At 35.2% G+C, this 20,665-nt stretch overlaps 1 protein-coding gene across 11 annotated transcripts in view; it reads right to left on the bottom strand.

Annotated features, from left to right (window-relative positions):
- Nucleotides 1–20,665, bottom strand: part of LOC5573236 (rap guanine nucleotide exchange factor 4) — a 1,027,655-nt gene that overhangs the window by 151,057 nt on the left and 855,933 nt on the right. For all 11 annotated transcript variants that reach the window (XR_002499466.1, XM_021840357.1, XM_021840363.1 and 8 more), the window contains 2 exons: nucleotides 9,745–9,834; nucleotides 6,389–6,503 (listed from right to left, as the gene is read on the bottom strand). Coding sequence is in view for 10 of the 11 variants with exons in the window: in XM_021840357.1 (XP_021696049.1) it covers nucleotides 6,389–6,503; nucleotides 9,745–9,834 (205 nt within the window). In the remaining variant the exon portion in view is untranslated. The remainder of the gene's footprint in view (nucleotides 1–6,388; nucleotides 6,504–9,744; nucleotides 9,835–20,665) is intronic.

Raw genomic sequence — 20,665 nt, 5'->3', positions numbered from 1 at the left:
AAATGCGATGTCAAAGATAGATTTTTCTTGCTAGGGCGGCGGTGATTTATATAAACGTTGCAAGGTGTCCTTTGATTGTTTTGTGTTACCGCATTTGGAGGACGTTTAGTCATGATTTGCATCTCAAATACAAACAGCAATATTAGGGTGCCAATGGAATGTATGGGAAAAATTTTGCCATCGAATTTCAAAAAATGGTAGTGCTCAAAAGTTTTGTCTCCTCGAAAAAAGTCCCCATCCAAATTTGAGCTCAATCGGACTTCATTAAGTGGACCCCTTAAGTACATGAAATTTCCGAAATCAAATTTTTTTTTTTGATGCCAGATGTCTTAGAAATGCATGAAACGTCGAGATCTGGTGTTATTTGGAAATTTTTTTTTTGGAAAAATCGACCTTTTGGGACTTAGTAAATTTTTGAGTTGGGGGAGTGAATTGAATTTGAAATGAACGATTTGAATTCAATTGCTGAGAAATTCAAGGCAACAGTATTGAAACATATGCTATATCATTGTTGGCCACCGAAAGCATATTATATGTGATATTTTATTAGGGTGGTTCATTTACTTTCCATTAGGGTGGTCCTTTTTGTTAAAAAATAAAAATAATAAGAAATAGAATTTTAATTGAATATTGAAGACAATAGTATTGGAACATCTCTCACATTATCGTAAGCCATTTTCTACATTTAATATGTGGTATTTTATTAGGGTGGTTTACTTATTTTCCATTACGGTGGGCCTTTCTGTCGAAAAATCATAATTTGAATGGGATATTAAAAACAATAGTATTTTATCACCTCTTTCATCATCGTAGGGCATTTCCTTCATTAGATTCGTGATATTTCATTGGGAAGGCTCACTTATATTCCATTACGGTGGTCCTTTAAAAAAAATTGAGAATTTGAATGGAATAATAAATACAAGAGTAATTAAACATCTCCTATGTCATCGTAGGCCATTGTTAACATATAATAAGTGATATTTCATTGGGGCTATTGTCCTCAGTTTTGCATAAGGGTGATCATTTAATTTGTAAATTAAAAAAAAAAATCTCAACAGATCTAACAAATCAACTTTGTTTGTATAGTTTTGAATCATGATTCTTCATTGGCATGCAACTCTTCGTTAAGATATTTTCATTAAGGTTTTCTTTTGAATAGTTAAAATAAAACGTTCCAATAACAATTATCAGTGAATTCAGTGAAGCACAACTCTAACTGCCATAATCAAAATACAGATAAAAAAGGAACGAAATAATTTTTGACGTATTCAAATTATGACAATAGCTTGATGGGCGACGATGAAGGGCAACAAAAGTGTTTAGTTTATATTTTAAAAAGAGATTCTCAGCCTTGGGCTCCTTCATTCCCGAAACAAAAGTACGTTGCCTTCTGCTTGCTATAGTACACGCGATTCGGTTGTGACAACGTAGGCAATTCCAGTTTTAACAATCAGTTCTCGTTTATTCTTCAAAGATGTAACAAAGTTCCTTATAGATATTTCGTCGGAATTTCATATGGATTTTTTCTTTGGAGTTTTCAACGGAATTTTCTTTGGAGTTTCCTTTGGAATTTTAATCGGAATTTCCTTCGAAATTCCTTTTAAAATTTTTATTGGACTTTTCTACGAAATTTCCTTTGAAATTTTCTACGGCATTTTCATTAAAATTGGAAATTTATCCTGAATTTGCTTCGGAATATCCTGTGGAATTTTCTTCGGTATCTTTAGAAGTGCCCTTTTGAATTTTCTGTGGTATTTCTTTCGAAATTTCCTATGAAGTGTCCTTTGGAATTTCATTCTGAACTTTTCATTGGAATTTTCTTCGAAATTTACTTCGGAGTTTCTTTTTGAGTTTACTTTGAAATTTGCTTTGGAATTTTCTTTGGAGTTTCCTTCCGAATTTCTTCTAGAGTTTGTTTCGGAATTTCCTGTGTAATTATCTTTGGAGCTTCCTTCAGAATTGTATTCGAAATATTATTTGGAATTTCTTTCGAAGCATTAGAATTTACTTTGGAATTTCCTTCGAAATTTTCCTTGGAGCTTTCTTCGGAATTTCATTTGGGATTTCTTTTGGACCTTTGAAATTTAGTGCGGAATATTCTTAGAAATTTCCTTTACAATTTTCTTTGGAATTTCTACAGTTTTCTTAAGAATTTCCTAACAAATTTGCTTTGGATATTCCATAGCAAATTCCTTAGAAATTTTCTACGAAATTTCCTTTTAACTTCCTTTTTTCATTGCAATTTGCTTCGGGATTTGCTTTGGAATTTTCGTTGGAATTTCCTTAGAAATTCCCTTTTGAATATGCTTTGGATATTTTTCAGAGTTGTCGTCGGAATGTCCTTTGGAATGTGCTTCAGAATTTCTTTTAGAATTTTATTCAGTTTTTTTTTAATTTTTTTTCGGGATTTCCCTTATATTTTAAAAGTTTCCATCGAAGTTTCCTTTGGAATTTCTTCTGGAGCTGTGATTTTTTCTTCGAAATTTCCCTAGAAATTCCTTTTTGTATTTCATTCGGAATTTGCTTTGAGTTTTTTCATGGAATTTCCTATGGAGTTTTTGGAATTTCCTTTGGAATTTTCCACGGAATTTTCTTCGGAATTTCTTTTGAATTTTTTGGAATTTCCTTTGGAATTTTCTACGCAATTTTCGTCAGAATTTCCTCTGAAATTTGCTTCGGAAATTCCGTTGGATTTTTTTTAGTTTCCTTCGGAATTAACTTTGGAATTTCCGTCAAAATTTCTTTAGGAGTATCCTTTAAAATTCCTTTGCAGTTTTCTTTGAGGCTACTTATCAAATTTTCTTCAGAATTTCCTTTGGAATTCCTTTATTACTTTTATTACCAAATTTGTTATAGAGTTTCCTCGGAATTTCCTTTGGAATAACCTTTGGAATTTCCTATGGAGATTTCGGAATTTTATTTAGAAGTTTTGATTGGAATTTTTACGGAATTTTCCTTTGGACTGTTTTACGTAATTTTCATCAGAATTTGCATTGAATTTTCTCGGATTTCACTTTGGAATTTCCTTCGAATTGTTTTTTCGGAGTTTTCTTAGGAATATCCTTTAAAATTCCTATGTATTCTTCGGAATTTCATATCTTATTTACTTCAGAATTTCCTTTGGAATTTCTTCATGAATTTCTTTCGGTAAGTTGCTTCAGGAAGTTATTTTGGATTTCTTTGAAATTACTTTCGGAATTTCCTTCTTCAGTTCTTCAAAATTTTCTTCGGCGTTTCCTTTGGAATTTCTTTCGGAATTTCTTCTGGAATTGCCTTCGGAATTTCCTTTGGAATTCGCTTCGGAAGATCCTTTGAAATTTCTTATGGAATTTCCTTTGCAATTCGGAATTCATTTGGAATTTTCTGCGCAATTTTCGTCCGAGTTTTCTTTGGAATTTGCTTCGGAACATCCTTCAAAAATCCATTCGAATTTATTTTTATGGAATTTCTTTTTGAATTTGCTTTGGAATTTCTTTCGGGATTTGCTTTGGAATTTCGTTTGGAATTTCTTTTGGAGCTACCTTCGGGATTTGATTTGAAATTTTCTACGTTATTTTAGTCGAAATTTACTTTGCAACTTGCTACGGAATTTCTTTTAGAGTTTCCTTCGGAATTTCTTTTGGAGCTTCATGCTAAATTCGATTCGGAATTTCATTTGGAATTTCTTTTGAAGCTTTGAAATTATTTCGGAATTTTCTTCGGAAGTACCTCTATAATTTTCGTTTCCTCTGGAATTTCCTTCGGAATTTTCTCTGGAATTTCCTTTGGAATTTTCTCTGGAATTTCCTTTGGTATTTCCTTCGGAATTTTCTCTGGAATTTCCTTCGGAATTTCCTCTGGAATTTTATTCGGAATTTCCTTTGGAATTTCCTTCCGTATTTACCCTAGAATTTTCTTCGAAATTATCTCTGGAATTTCTCTTGGAATTTCTTTTGGAATTTCTTTCGGGATTTTCTCTAGTATTTTCTTCCGAATTTTCTCTGGAATTTCCTTCAGAATTTTCTCTACAATTTCCTTTGGAATTTCCTCTGGAATTTCCTTCGGAATTTCCTCTAGAATTTACTGCGAAATTTCCTCTGGAATTTCCTTCGGAATTTTCTCTGGAATTTCTTTCGGAATTTTCACTGGAATTTCCTTCAGAATTTCCACTGGAATTTCCTTCGTAATTCCCTCTGGAATTTCCGTTGGAATTTCCTTTGGAATTTCCTTCGGTATTTCCTTCAGAATTTTCTCTGCAATTTCCTTCGGAATTTGCAAAACTAAATTGGAAAGGTCACTAAGGATCAATGCTTGATCTCTGAGATGAGTGCATCTGAAATCACGAAGTAGCAAGCGGATTTTGTAGGACTCCGAACTGGTTCAGCTTAGTGAAGTGTTGCATTCCGAATGAAAATCACGCAAAACTTTTCAAAAGGACCTTTCTAACAATGAGAGGCTTTCTAGAAACCTCTTTTGTTGTTGACTAAGTTACCTTTACATTTTTCGTCGAACATTACGCAAATATTATGTAGTAGTCCACACCATAATCTTTCGGTCTGTAGATATTAAGGTTGAATTTTTTTCAATGACACCATAATTAAGGAAAGTGGACGAGACTTTTGCGAGAAATCATGGTTTCAAACTGTACGAAAAATGATACACCCTAATGGAAAATGAGAGAAACTCCCTAATGAAATATGTTAACAGTGTCCTACGATGATGTCGCATATCAAATGGAACTAGAGGCGCATGAATTCAGAGAAATTTAAAGCCTCTCTAAACAAAAATGAAGACAATGGCCTACGATTATAAAAGAGGTGTTAAAATACTATTGTGCTAAAATAAGGATCAAATTCAAAATTTCTTGATTTTTTTTTATTTTCGGCAAACACCAATGGAAAATAAGTGAGCCACCCTAATAAAATATCACGAATCTAATGAAGGAAATGCCCTACGATGATGAAAGAGGTGATAAAATACTATTGTTTTTAATATCCCATTCAAATTATGATTTTTCGACAAAAAGGCCCACCGTAATGGAAAATAAGTGAACCACCCTAATAAAATACCACATATTAAATATAGAAAATGGCTTACGATAATGTGAGAGGTGTTCCAATACTATTGTCTTCAATATTCAATTAAAACTCTATTTTTTATGTTTTTTTATTTCTTAACAAAGAGGACCACCCTAAAGGAAAGGAAATGAACCACCCTAATGAAATATCACATATAATATGCTTTCAGTGGCCAATAATGATATAGGATATGTTTCAATACTGTTGCCTTGAATTTCTCAGCAATTGAATTCAAATCGTTCATTTCAAATTCAATTCACTCCCCCGACTCAAAAATTTACTAAGTCCCAAAAGGTCGATTTTTCAAAAAAAAAAAAAAAAAAATTCCAAATAACACCAGATCTCGACGTTTCATGCATTTCTAAGACAATTGGCATCAAAAAAAAATTCGATTTCGGAAATTTCATGTACCCCCCCCCCTTTAGAGATTTTTCATGGGTCAAAAAAGCCAAACTTTGACCGCTTTGGGGATCCACTTAATGAAGTCCGATTGAGCTCAAATTTTGCATGGGGACTTTTTTCGAGGAGACAAAACTTTTGAGCACTACCATTTTTTGAAATTAGAAAAATCGATTTTCATTGGCACCCTACAATATATACAACATTGTTACCAAAATCCTTAATATTGAACGCAAACTGTCTTCTCTCGAAGAATGTTGCATGAAAAACGGCTCGGTTTACATGATTTTCACGCTGAAAATTCAATCATAAATAATGCACATGATATGACAAGCCTTCGATCCATCCATGTGCATTATTTTTGGCAGAATATTCAGCGTAGAATCATGTAAACCGAGCATTCTTGTTTGCAATTTGACTTTCAAGATGCAAGGAAGCAAGCAATATTGGCAAATGTTGGATGTAAGATCATGAAATGTTTCAATTTCACTCAAGATTGTAAGTATTTTCGAATGCAATAAGACAGTTTACATTAATTAGCTTGAATGTTCAGTTCAAAACTCATTTTACATGATTATCATAAAAAAATTAGGTGCCATGTAAATTTGAGAATTTTTTGCTGTGTACGAACTACCAAAACCTTAATAAATCACACCTTGTTCAATTACTCTTGAGTAAACGTTCCCGATCTTGTTGGTACTTCTTTTGGCATGTCCTCTCGAGCAGACGGGTGCGGACTTTCACACCTAGCGTGTTCGTGAGTGTGTCATGTTTGTTTTGCGTTGGTTTACACTCATGAGGTGCTTCGTGATGTGAACTTTACCACCACTGCACATTGTTTTGTTACCTATCGCCAGACTGGGCCCCACTCGGGATACTTTTACAACTAATCCAAAATTGGTCATTGGAGTAATAGGAAAAATGGTACTCACTGTCATCATCCGGTCGTATAACAGTCTTTGAGTGTGTGTTTCCACTGAATAGGCAAATGGGTTGTCCGTTGGGTGGCAATTTCCACTTCTGGCTCGCGTTCATCTGTCGATCCTCCTGTTGAATGAAGACACAGTAAAAGCGCGTTATGAATTCAGTTCTATATTCATATTTTGGCGATTCTATATGGAGGTACCATCCCAAGTAACAATTTTAGTTTTACGAATTACTTCCAGGGTGCTATAAATGAACGCCCATTAAACCACGGTCAAGACACTGTTGCACGCTATGTCTGAACCAGACGATTATAAAAATCGAATGTGCATCGGATTTTTTCTCGCTAGAGTTTAGTATTTGGGTTCTATTCTCATAATCGGAAAGTTTTAAAATATTCCATCGGTGAAATTTTGATTTTTTCCACTTTTTAGCCAATTTTCATACAAAATCCCATGAAAATCATGTTTTCGACGCATTGCAGCCCATACAAAATGTATGAAAAAAATTTCACCGATAGAATATTTCAAAACCTCCCAATTATGGAAATATAGACCAAATACTGATCTCTAGCGAGAAAAAATCCGATGTACCGTTTTGATTCATATTACGGACACTTAAGGACTCAGGGAAATATAACCCAGCATAGAGCATACAAAATAAATCATTCTGTATGATTCCTTAGCGCTATCGAGCGTGGGAAGCCCTTTACTTTCGAACAGTGGGAGAAGAATACGCTTCCGCAACTTCAATAATTTTAAATAAATCAAAATGTGTGGCCTTTTCATGATTCTTATTCCGGACGCTTCCTCACTTTTGCCTCATATTCCGGACACTTTGAATCGAATTCCGGACAGCTCATGATAATCATTAATGGAACAGTCAAATCATCAATCGAAATCGTTAAACCACCAAAGAGACATCTAAGGTAGTTGGGTATTATAAATTTTCAAAGATATTTATGGAAAAAGTTTACTAAAACGAGCCTTGAAATTGAGAACTTTTGATCAGCAAAAATTGAAACATTTCGCGTGAAATGTTTTCCATACAAAGTAGAGTGTCCGGAATTTGAAGCTGTCCGTAATAGGGAAAGTGTACCAGTTATGGCCATAGTGGTTCCCTATTTGGCCATATGCAAAATTTGGATAACTTTTACATTTTTAATCTTTTTGAATGTTTAAACATCAAGATTTATCCTTTATTTTACTGCTAAAACACAAAAGATTTTTCAAAATGTGAAGGCATTCAAGATATCACGTATGGCGAAATAGGGAACCACTATGGCCATAATTGGTACACCTACCCTATGTATGAATCAAATCGATACATTCGATTTTCATAATCGTCTGGTTCAGACATAGCGTGCGTTGCCTTCATAGCATCCCCCAAAACCTCTTGTAGACTAGAACGTGGCTAGTTGGCCCACTCTGAAAGAGGCTATGAAGTGTATAGTTATGTCACACACATAAAGCAAAATAGCATTAATGGTAGCTATTTTGAGGCTACCTATTCTAGATGAATTTCGCTTCATCTTGAAAATGATTTTATCATAACTTCGATCTTGCCGGATTTATTCCAACGTAAGCAAAAAAAAAGATTGAAAACATGTCTGTGTTAATTTATTTCAAAGTGCGTGTTATTTGAAGTGATTTTTTTAAGATATGGTGCTCAAATCTTTAGTGCCGAGTAAGATTTATTGTGAAATGTGATGGAAAAGAAGTAAATTTGCCTGTGCCCCCTCTGAAAGTGGCATATTTCTAGTTCTAGGTGAAGAATTCGACATTTCTTGGTTTGATTGGCCAGTAATTGTGCTTTAAATTATACTCAGTCAGTTTAATAATCACACCATAGCATCTTATGAGCGAATTTATGGAGATAATATGATTCGAAAAAAGTGAAAATGTGGCAACCGGAGTGAAATTAATATGGCGGAACCATAATTGGTAGAGTGTAATCGACAAATGCTGTTTTGTTACCATAAATACACAAATAAGGGCACACTGCTATGATTTGGCATATGTGGATGTAACATTGCCTTAATAAATGCTGATCGAAGATGATTCAGCTTTATTTCGGTTTATATGATAACTAAGCAACATTCAACAAAGTTTGACGGATTGAGGGTGCTGTTTTGAAGAATAGATGCAAAAAATATGAGAACGGATATTAGTTTTGCATATTTTTATTCAAAATAAGTGTGTTTTTAGTAATAACGCAGTATTAGTGATGTTTTGTCGGTGCGGTGAGTAAAACAGTTGCAATGTTTTCGAATCTTAGGTGCCCAAATACTGATTTGAGAGGTATAAATAAGGTAAGTTGACAGAAACCAAGTGGAAATCATGTAGTTTGAAAGAAGCTTTTATGACAACAAGGTCTTTTATCATAACCGTAACAAATAAGAGTCGTTCAGTCACGGCAAGCAGTATAAATAAGGTATTGTATGTTGCAACAAAGCTGGTTTTGTAGTTACAAAATTTTGACTTTATGTTTTACCTCTAAAAGGTTTTGAAAACAGCCAAGAGTAGAATTACAAAATATCACATTTTAGCTACGTTAAACGTCGCCTCTAACTATTATAGCATTCACGTAACTGTCATAAAACAATAACACTGCGGAACACGTTTTTGTCTCAAGCACCAAAATACCGCTATTCACTCAATTAAGAGTTGCTGAATCCATTGCTGTTTTCAAAAATATCATAGCACGTCTAGTTTTTGAGATAAAGTCTGTTGAAAATGCAAAAATTGACTATTTTTGCCAACTTGCATGCAAGTTTGCCAGCTTGTAAGGCAATTTATTTGCTTAATTTGCCATAAATATCAAACTTTATGTGTATAACAATACTTATCGGCAAAGTTCATAATACTTTCGATGCGGAAAAGTTATTTTTTTATGGTTTAAAAAAGTATTGTATTTTCCCATATAAGAAAAAACGACGAATTTTGTATGGAGACAGCAGGCATGTCAAAAAAAATCCGTTTAATCCAAATTTAATCGCGCAATTCCAATCAAATTTGATCAAAAACGAAAGTTTAAGTGCTAAATTGCATGCTTAGTGGATTAGATCACAAAAAAGTTTGATAAATTATACTTTAAATTTCATATAAACATCAATAAAACCAGTGTTTTATACAACTTTGGTGACCTGTAGCTAAAAATTGTGACGTGCTGGAACATTTCTGAAAATGGCATCAGATTCAGCAACTCCAAATCTACTGGAGACACATAATTTGATCCTTGAGACACGCAAAAATGTCATTTTTGTTACGCTGTGTAATAAATCCACACGAATGCCAAGTTGCTGTTGAATTGTTACTTGGGATGTCTCCTATGGAGATGTGACAGATTATCTGACCAAATTTACCTGATATCGTGATAATTGCGTCAGCACGTGATGTATGATACTGGCCTCCTCCTGTAGTACGCCCTCCTGTTCAACGTCTGTTGCAATCTCCTGGAAGAAGAAATGGTTATAAACGGAATATATAATTTAAAATATAATATTAACACGTAAAATAAAAAAAATCAGACGTCACGGTTTATAGCATGTATAACGTTTTAAAACTTATATGGTACAAATGAACATTTTCATTTTTTAAAGTTTAATTTCGTTCAATCTTTATCCGTTTATGCCGTTTCATCCACCTGTGTTAGAGTTTGTTTTTTGTTTAGTGTTTGTAAGAAACTGAATTATTCGCCAAATTGAATAAATCCTCATGTTTGGTTCCTTCTGTTAACTGTTAAAATGAGAAATTAATTTATTTCCGTGTATCCTACAACATAAGATCCATAGAGCATTCATTCCATTCTCACAAGTGCTACCACCTTGTAGTCTAAAAGCTCGATTTAGAAATGTCGGCATGAAATGAAATCAAAAGGCCGCGCGCGTTATACGAATTGCATACTCATTGGCAAATCGTGTTAATTTACTTTCTGCACAACTTTTACGCCTGTGGATAATTCCATCCTTTTTCCAATTTCCAATCTAGGGTTTCTTAAAAATTTTACAGCTTGCAGACATACTGCGTTGTAGCTTTTAGGTCTAGACAAATTTTTATCGCGAGCGTCGTTTTATTTAAAGTGGAATGCTTGAATTGATTAGTCGAAATTTTGTCGGAGTGAATCTAGAAGAAAATTCAAATAGTTAAGTTAAATTATTTCAAACTGAAATCTAAGTTTTTTTTTAAAGTTGTTTTGAAGTTTTCAGTACCGCCGTGCGGGGTGACATTGGGCCTAGGGGGTAACTTTGACCGCCTCTTTCGATGCATGTCATGGCTAGTAGGAGCGCCAAAAAACTAATCTATGACCATCTATTGGCTATTTGTAACGTATTCTAGAAGCTTGACACACTGTTTTCATTATTTGGTTGTTAGCTTGCTGTAAAAATGTTGGCCCAAAGTCACCCTTATGGACCAATGTCACCCCGCACGACGGTAGTTTTGAAACCACGTGTGCTTAATAGTGATTTAGTTCAGGATTGGCCAATCCAACGTGGACGGTTCGTCCGGAGTTTAACCACCTTTTTCAACGACGTAGTGGAAGCAAGCCTCATCCAGAACTATCAGTTCAAGTGGTTCAAGTTGACAGAACAAATTCGATTCTGCGTGTTCTTGGTGTACAGGAAGACTAGGCGTTTCGTGGAAATACTAAAGCAACGTTGTGAAAGTGCATAATCAGAATCGGGCTCGCAATACTGCTCGAATTCCGATCCGTTTTGTCAAGTGGGACGATATCGAGCCTTATCCACGTGCTCGTCATTCTACTGGACAGGGACGCATCTACCCTGAATTCTTCGTCACCCACGGATCGCGCTAGTGTCTGCTCTACGTCAGTTAAAGGTAAGCTCGCTATTCATCGCCAACAACCAAAGGTGATACTACTACTCGAACAACGATTGGATTTCCTAGCTTGGCAACGAAACCAACTGTAAGTAGTCATCAAAGGACAATGTGGGAGCCTCAATCTATCTGTGAAGCTGAAGCAACAAATCTGATAAATAAATTTAACAAGCGATGATTGGTGATATATAAAAGTTTCTTCGCATTCAGTTCTCCCTCCACTAGTTGGTAACGTCATTTAAGATGAAACTTTCGCAAATTGGTTGGTCTATTTAGCAAATCGACTGTACGGTTTTCTTTTGCAATTTTGGTAGGATTTATTAGCTTTAGATAATTTGCTTCATTGTCTTGGTCAATTTGTAAACAATCCGGTCCGTTATTAAACTATTGCGCCTGATCTGAGATAGCGGTCTCATGCCAGGATCTAAATCCGAGCTAACGGTCCTTCAAATAAAAGGTGGCGCTTAAGCCGTTGGCTTAACGATATAGAAAGGATTGCTACATGTTCCAAAAACTTTTCCACAATTAACTCTTCCAACGTTTCAAATTTTCGAAAAACTTCTACATATATAACAATCTTAGCCGATCGAAATCATTGAACCCTGGTTTCGAACATATAGGGTTATAAAGCCCTCTCCCAATTTTAGTACCAAACATTCAACTTTAGGCCACAAACACATGTTTATTCATTTTTCAATGTCCATCGTTAGTTTTAGTACAAAAACATTTCTTCCGATTTTTTTTTAAATTTTGTCACGTCCCTACATTTTATCGGATGGACTCGATGTGATTGAAAGTTGAAAGCAGCACTACGATGAACATTTGAATGGCATTGCAGAGGGCACAGAAACGGATGTTCAAGGCAGTGGAACAAATGACTAAGTCGGAATGTAGGACAATAGCAACCAACCAACTAATAGCTAATAGCAAACCAATTCAAGGGAAGTAATCAAGTCGGTTTCGTGTACGGCTAGATGACGGACCAAAACTAACAGTATGGCTGATCTTCCGAAAATGCCAGGAAAATCAGGTCCCTATGCATCACCCGTTCGTTGATTTTGAGGAGAACATAATCATCACCGCATTGCAAATTTCCCAAACCAATGTCTGCTTAAAACAGAAGAAATGGTTATGAAAATCTATAATTACACTTCACTTGCTATCCGGAATTCAATCAATAATAATTTTTATTTAGATCTCTAGTGGTGAACTCGCTAAGGGCAAAAAGCCATTTTGATAAATATACATTACAATACTACAACTATTACTATAACTAATACTACAATACTATTACAATCAAAATAAATCTCCTATCCCAGTGAACGTGCTGACGATATTCTATCAAAACGTTCGTGGGTTACGTACTAAGATTGAAGCTATTCAACAATCAATTCACGGTTTTTCGAAACGACAGGAACCATCTCAACAGTAATAAAGCTCGTGGTGGGGGGGTCCTGATTGCTGTGTCCAGGCGACAAAGTTGTTGCCTTGATCCTACACCGGTTAGCTCTTCTTTGGAACATCTGTGGATCAAAATCAAAACCTCGAATAGAACAACAAGTATTGGTGTTATGTATTTACCCCCCGCTCGCAAATCCGATGTGCACATCATTGATAGCCACATTGATTCGATTAACTCTATACTCTCGCATTTGGAAGTGAATGATTTCGCGCTTCTGTTTGGCGATTACAACCAATCTGGATTATTGTGTAACACCTCATCGAACGAAGCTCCTTCCATTGATGTTTTGCGGTGGCACTTTCAAATTGGGTGCAGTAGTCTCCTTGACGGATTTAATATCAACGGCTTGACGCAAATCAATTCTATTTTCAATAGAAATTTGGGTATGCTTCATCTTGTGCTTACGAATGAATCGGTTGTACCATACTGCACAGTTTCCGAAGCGTTAGAACCGTTGATCAGCCTTGATCTAGATCATCCTGCGTTGGAAACGTCTGTAAGGTTACCCTTTCCCACTCAATTCGTAGAGATGGCTGATTTGCTCAACTGGACTTTCACAGAACAGAACCCCTAAAACGTATCCTCATCAATGCTGACTGGTATACACTCGAAATGTGCACATCCGTTAATGAAGCAGTGGATTACTTTATTATGTTTTTTTTTTCCTTTGTTGGTGGTATACCCCTTGTCGTAAACTAACTCTTCAGCTTTACTTGATTCTCAAATTCTAATGAAGATTAGAATCAAGCTGGATACAATCAGCGCAAACCACCCTCATAACTCCAACCCACGATGCGCTGAATTAAATCGAAACTTATCCGACGACAAAAACTCAATATGACCGTGCGTCACAAAACTCGTCAATTAACTGCCTCAAAATCATTCTGATTTACACAATCCGCTTCATTCTCAAACCCATCTCTTTTCCACACATTCTTTTCCTACCATCTCACTCCCTCCAATCGAGACTTTATCTCGCGTCGCCTCTGAACCAACAAGCTTTCGTTGGTGATATGTCAAAAATGTAAAAGCTTCACAATGATAGGCTTGTGCGATGCCAAACTAAATTGCACTTTCATACACTGAACAAAACTAGTATTTTATATTACCAAACTTCTGTACACTACACCCCTGTTTATTTTTCGCATATTTTCAGGACGACAAGTTACTATTAAGAGTAACTGCCGTTGACGTGCCCCAATCTGGTATGATTCTTAAAATGAATTCAACTACCTTATTGGGATTTCCTTGCCAAATTTCAAAAGGACTCAGTATGCCCTTGTTGAAATACTGTCTTCTTTGCGCAAATAGTGCTGAGCATTCACATAGCAAGTGCTGAGAGGTCTCTATCTCACAGTCGCAAAACCGACAGATATCAGTTGGACTTCGACCCATCTTCTTTAAATGATATCTAGCTGGACAATGTCCTGTAAATAGTCCAATAACTATACAGAATGATTTTTTATTTAAGTTTAGACGTTTTTCTGTAATTTGTTTATTTGGAGTTATAAACAGTTTAGACTGTCTTGATGTATTTGTACCAATCCAGTTCGACTGTATCATATTACGCTCCCATTTTTTTATTTCCATTTGTATTACACATTTTGAAACTCCACAAAAGGGTTCTGGTCCTAAAAATTGAGTATTCGATCCTCGTCTAGCCAGAAAATCAGCTTTCTCATTTTTTTCGATTCCACAATGGCCTGGTACCCAGTACAGGGACACCTGGTTTTTCATAGCCAGTTGCTTCAATACTTGTATGCATTCCCAAACCAGTTTTGATTGGCATGTATAGGATTTTAATGCGTTCAGAGCCGCCTGGCTGTCTGAAAATACGCAAATACTTGCATGTCTATACTTTCTTCTAAGACATATAGAAGCACACTCTAATATGGCGTATATTTCTGCAAGGAAAACAGTTGTCCATCGTCCCATTGGTATTGAAACATTAACTCCTTGGCCTGTTATTCCAGCCCCTGTATTATCACTCATTTTAGAACCATCGGTGTAGAACATAATCGATCCTGGTGAAATACTAGGCCCACCCGATTCCCACATTTGGCGGTCTGTTTCAACCACCTTATATGGTATATCTAGGTTTAGGGTTCTTTCCATCCAGTCTTCGTTCATGACTACTAATGGATTAATTTGAAAATCTTTCAGTATACTTAGATGTCTGGAAAGATTTCCTTCAAGAAAGATATTCGTTCTTCGCAGTCTTAGTGCATTCTTTTCAGCTTCCATTTGCACGTGTTGATGTAGTGGAAGCTTATTTAGAACTGCCTCTAAGGCCTTTGATGGCGTACTACGCATTGCTCCTGTCATAGCCATGCAGGCCAAGCGTTGCAATTTTTCTAGCTTTTTTTGGGCTGTGCTTTGCTTTGTTTTAGGCCACCATACTACAGGGTGTCCGCAAATTATCCGTACAAACTTTGAAGACATGGCTCTATACAATCAAGCATAATAAACAAAATATTCTTGCATGGTTTTAAGTATTGGCTTACTATATTCTTAAGAAGTAAGTTTGACACATTTCCGATTTCAAATATTTGCAAAACCAAGTTAAATGTATTGAGGTGTCTTAAAAGGAGTTGTTTTTCGAGCTTTATGACGGAAGATAAATGTCCATAGAACTCACTGGATTTAAACCGTATAATTTTCTATTTCCAGTCTAACTTGAAGCCACTAAACTGCAGGTAACTTCAAATAATAATAGGACATTTGGATTCATCTCTTTTAGATTTTAGGGATAACACATCTCCAGTGTGACTAGCGGCCTTCAGGAAAAATGTCTCCGAAAAATTTAAATTTGCCTATCTCAGTAACAAGCAACCATTTAGAAATTATTTGAAGTTGTATTTTGTGTTAACATATAGGTGTATTATAAAAGGTACATGGACATTGATTTTTCATTGTTTTCAATGCGAGATCATTTTTCCAATATTTTGCTGTTCGGATAATTTGCGGACACCCTGTAGTGCGGCATAAACTACCCTGGGCCTTACAATAACCGTATAAATCCAATGAATCATTTTAGGTTTGAGACCCCATTTTTTACCAAAAGTATTCTTACTCACCCACAGGGCAATAGTGGCTTTGCTCATTACCTGCTCTAAGTGCAAGTTCCAATTAAGTTTATCATCTAGAATAACTCCTAGATATTTTACACTGGATGCATATTGGACAATACATCCCTCAATTGTTATATTTTTAAAAGTTACTTTCCGTCTGCGAGTGAACGGTACCAAAACGGTTTTCGATGGGTTTATATTCAACCCTTCGTTTTGGCACCACCGCGAAATGCAGTTTAGTGCAGACTGCATTAAATCTGTGATGGTGTATGTTCAAACTTTCCACGAACTATTATGGCCACATCATCAGCAAAACCGATAACTTCGAAGCCTTGTTCTGTCAATTTATTAAGAATATCATCAACAACAAGCGACCATAATAAAGGCGACAATACGCCTCTTGAAGGACATCCCTTAGTGGTCTTTATTGTTATAGATGATACTCGCAATTCAGCAGATACTTCTCTATTTTTCAGCATTTCCATAATCCAAGCTATAATGCCAGGATCGAAATGCCTGTTTTCCATTGACTTTTTTATTGAACTGAATGACGCATTGTCAAAAGCACCTTCTACATCAAGAAACGCTACAAGAGCAATTTCTTTTCTATCGAGAGTACTTTCTATTTTTGTAACCAAATTATGTAGAGCAGTGACTGTAGATTTGTTAGTTTGGTATGCATACTGATACCTGTTAAGAGGAATCTTTTGTAGGTATTCTGTTTTGATATATACATCTATTATCTTTTCCATGATTTTAAGCATAGTAGATGTTAGACTTATTGGCCTAAAAGATTTTGGATTTGTTTTGTCTCTTTTTCCTACTTTAGGAATGAAGACAACTCGTACTTGGGTCCATATTTTTGGTACATGGCCTAACATTAAACTTGCTTTGAAAATATTTGTTATAGAATCCAGCAGTATTTCCCCACCCTTCTGAAGCAGTGCAGGAAATATACCGTCCATTCCCGGAGATTTAAATGGTTCGGAAGAGTTCATCGCCCATTCAATTTTAGATTTTGTGAAAATGGTTTCAGGTATAAGCGAATTATATCTTATAGTCCCGGTCGGCCCATAAGTATCTTCAACGTTTATACTTTCTTCATTATCACTTAACACTAAGTTTGATCCTGGGAAATGAGTCTCCATCAACATTTCAAGGGTTTCTTGTGAGTTAACAGTAAAATCACCATTTGTTTTCTTTAAATTTCCCAGACCATTTGAATGGTCTTTGGAAAGCACTTTTTGCAGTTTAGCTATATCTGGAATTTTCTCTATGTTTTCACAATAGGATCTCCAGGTTCGTCGTTTTGATTTTCTAATTTCTTCTAATACTTTGTAAAGAATGCAGAAACAATTCACATAATCTCATTCAGAAAAATTAAGCAATACGAAATCTTACAAATAATTAAATACATTGCTTGGAAATTAGATGTAAACATCATTCTATACAACGCAGATGATGAAAGAATCCTTATAGAGAAGGAAGAAATCGAAACAATCTTGCATGAGTTCCATGATGCACCATTAGGAGGACATGTGGGAGCAAGAAGAATGCATATTCGATTAGGCACACTTTTTAAATGGCCTAATATGAGAAAAGACATAGAAAACTACGTAAAAAGGTGTGACTCGTGCCAAAAAAATAAAATTTGGAGCCACAACAAAATTCCTATGACAATAACTTCAACATTTGCAAAATTGTTGATTTGAATACGATTTATTCGTGCTGTTCGGAATTTGGATCAAGGTGTTCGGAATATGAGACAGAATGAACACAGTGTTCGGCATTTGAATCAAAATGCTGTTCCGTACTTTAACGTAAAAAGAATATTAAAACTAATTAAATCAACATTATTATCGGTACACCCAACAGCTAACAGTTAGGTTTTGCGAGGAAATTGAAATTTACACAAATATCTGCCAATTTATGCCAATCAGATGCATTTGAAGTCACTGTTGGCCTTAAGTGTTCGGAATATGAGTCAAAACGGTAATTAACGGAAAACCGTTTTGAAATTATTTTAATACCATCAAGCTCTTCTTTTGTTATACGTTGATAGTAGAAAAATATAAATGGTATTATTTTTTATATTACACGTTAAATAAACCCCAGGCATTTGTAGGTTATATAAGAATACAATTTTTCAAACAATTTCCAAAAATACAAAAAGTTCCAAAAGTCATAAAAAACATTTGCTCATATGCGTGTCATGAGTCAAGATTTTAGCCAAAAATAAATTTTATCAAAGTGAAATGAAGATAAGGTAATTTTGCATCTAATGAAAGAATAATCCAATTCTCCCAAGTTTTGTGCTTGGTTCACTCTGACTTAACGCCGACCATATGGTTGAGGTTCAGACAGACTGAACTAGTGATCCTTTATAAGAGAGATTTGCGAAAGCTGACTTTTCTGTCAAAGTGTGAGTCAATCGAGCAGCCAGAGCTGTCAAAGCGTGAGACAAACGAACATGCGCAATTTTTGTTTTGAACTTTTCTTGAGGAGTAATGTGATCCGCTTTAAATTATTTCAGTAAAAGTTTTTTTTGCATAGAGCAAAGATAGTTAATGTCAATGCGATATTTTGTTGTTGATTTTTTCGACTGTTTATTAGTTTGGAAATGTAGCTCAATGATCTATAACGAAACATAATACAATTTTTAGCGATGAGAAAGTCATGTCCATGTTACAATATTATTCTCGACGCCGAGCTCATGAACTCAGCACTGCTGGAATGTTCCCAAATCATTCCATTTTACTTCCGCTTATGTCTCATATAAAGAATCACTAGACTGCACCAAGTGTTTTTTATGATTCCAGGAAAACGTACCCCAGGCATTCGACATATCACAACATTTGCAATATTTGCTGTAATAATGAAACTTATCTATTTGGTGATACATCTGTATCAAAATAGCATCAGAAAATACAGAACTGATGGAGTTTTCAACAACGTATCTTTAGAGCACCAAAACATCATCTAGACCGGTCTGTCTGAACACCTACCATATGATTATCATATACATATCCTCCAAATTCTTCGAAAGTTCCTAGAAGACTTTTCTAGGAAGGCAAGAAACAATGTTTTGCACTTTGAAAATTATATAACACTGCTCTTGATCAGGTTGCGTCAAACGTGTTTCTTACTCACTAAATGTGTAGCAATGGTAATTGAACTTTATTCAAATAAACATGCAATTGTTAATCTTAAGTAGTTAGAAATGCTTTTTACTATCATAACCGAGTAACTGACATGTAATGCCCAAAACCCTCTTCAAGGTTCGAAATTGATTTTTTCGTCTGGAAGTATGATTCCATATTCTGCGGATTTGCATTCCCATCAACGTTGATTACAGCTTTATTATTGTTATGACAATAAATAATTTCGTACTGCATCAATTGACAGTCTATAAAAGAACCTAAGAAGCATCCACGCCATAGCTAGCATACCAAAATCAAGCTTCTGTCGGCTTTTGTAGCGATCCATTACTGAATTGAAGAAAAGACTGAGAGTTCCAAAGGGTTTATTCGTGAATGTGTTGTCTTAATAATGTCTTCACGAGTCTTAAATCATAAGTAAGGACAATGGAAATTCGCAATAATTACCACATGCGCTCTTTGAGCCATCTTCCCCCAGTTGTGCAGTGACAATTGAACGCTGCAGCAAATCGAATTCCTACGTTCCCGTGCTGCACATGCCATTCCAATGATGGTCCCCATTTCCAATATCACATCAAACTATTCTGTCGTTTTCGCATTTTGGAAAGTCACAACAGATGCATACCAATGCGTAGAAATTGCGAAGAAAGTTCGGGATGGGCAAACTCAATTTGCTCCAAAACCGAATAAAAGAGTTTAATTTCCCTGCTGAATATCTGATGTTGATCGAAGTTGTCTGACACTCAAAGTTCCGAATCGATGTGAGACCGGGACCGAGATAATTTCCGAGAACATCAACTGATAGATCATATGACACGTGAGAGGATGGCAATCGAGTTGGCATTCTGTTTGCCAATTGGTAATCATTCCCATTTGGATCATGAGAAGTGCATTTGAATTGCAATCGAATGCTAGTTAGCAAGATGGCGGATCGCCTTCAATTTGATGAGTTTTTGATTATTGCACCGGTGCAAGTGCTCAGAAAATTCTTTAGTTAAGAGAAACACTTTTCTTCGTACGTTGGAAGGACATCGAATCGAAAATTATGATCTACTTATATTCTTCTTTCTGAAGTAACGTCCCAATTGAAACAAAGCTTGCTTTTCAGCTAAGTGTTCTTATGAGCACTTCCACAGTTATCAATTGAGAGATTTCTCTCATATGACAATTTTACATCTATAAATTTGTATGGCAAATACCTCCGAAGATAAGTTTAGAGAATGCCTTCTTTAAAATGCTATGTGTTTTTGTATAAGCTTTATGCTTAACGTATTTATGCAAAACGTCCTTATATATCCTATAAAAAATGTGTTTTAGAAGTCTAATCTATTTTTTTTTTACAAAATAGTTCAGTCTACACAATTTTTTAGATTTGTTGAAAATTCTTAAAATATCATCGCCATTTTTTTTTAAATTTCTTTATTAGTATCATTTCAACTATTACATTTATTTCATATATCTAGGTGTTTTGTGTCATTAGACAACACTATCATCCTAATTTGGTTTAACAAATTTAAGATTTTATTAACATATTGTTAACAACATATTACATTTAATTTGCCGTAGCGGTACAGATTTTTACAGGTGAGTTGATTTCACCTGTTTATAAGAGAAGAAAAAAAAAGTTTTCAATTTACTTAACCTAACTTAACCTAAACATATAACGCATTAATCGCTGCAATAGAAGATTGTAACGATTTTTGCCTGAATATATCAATAATTTTATTTGACATTTGTTCCAATGTTTCAACATTGG

This window comes from Aedes aegypti, chromosome 2 (assembly GCF_002204515.2).
Source record: "Aedes aegypti strain LVP_AGWG chromosome 2, AaegL5.0 Primary Assembly, whole genome shotgun sequence".
Lineage (NCBI taxonomy): Eukaryota > Metazoa > Arthropoda > Insecta > Diptera > Culicidae > Aedes > Aedes aegypti.
Note: the sequence above shows the minus strand (reverse complement) of the source record. Positions and strands in the feature narration are given on the sequence as shown.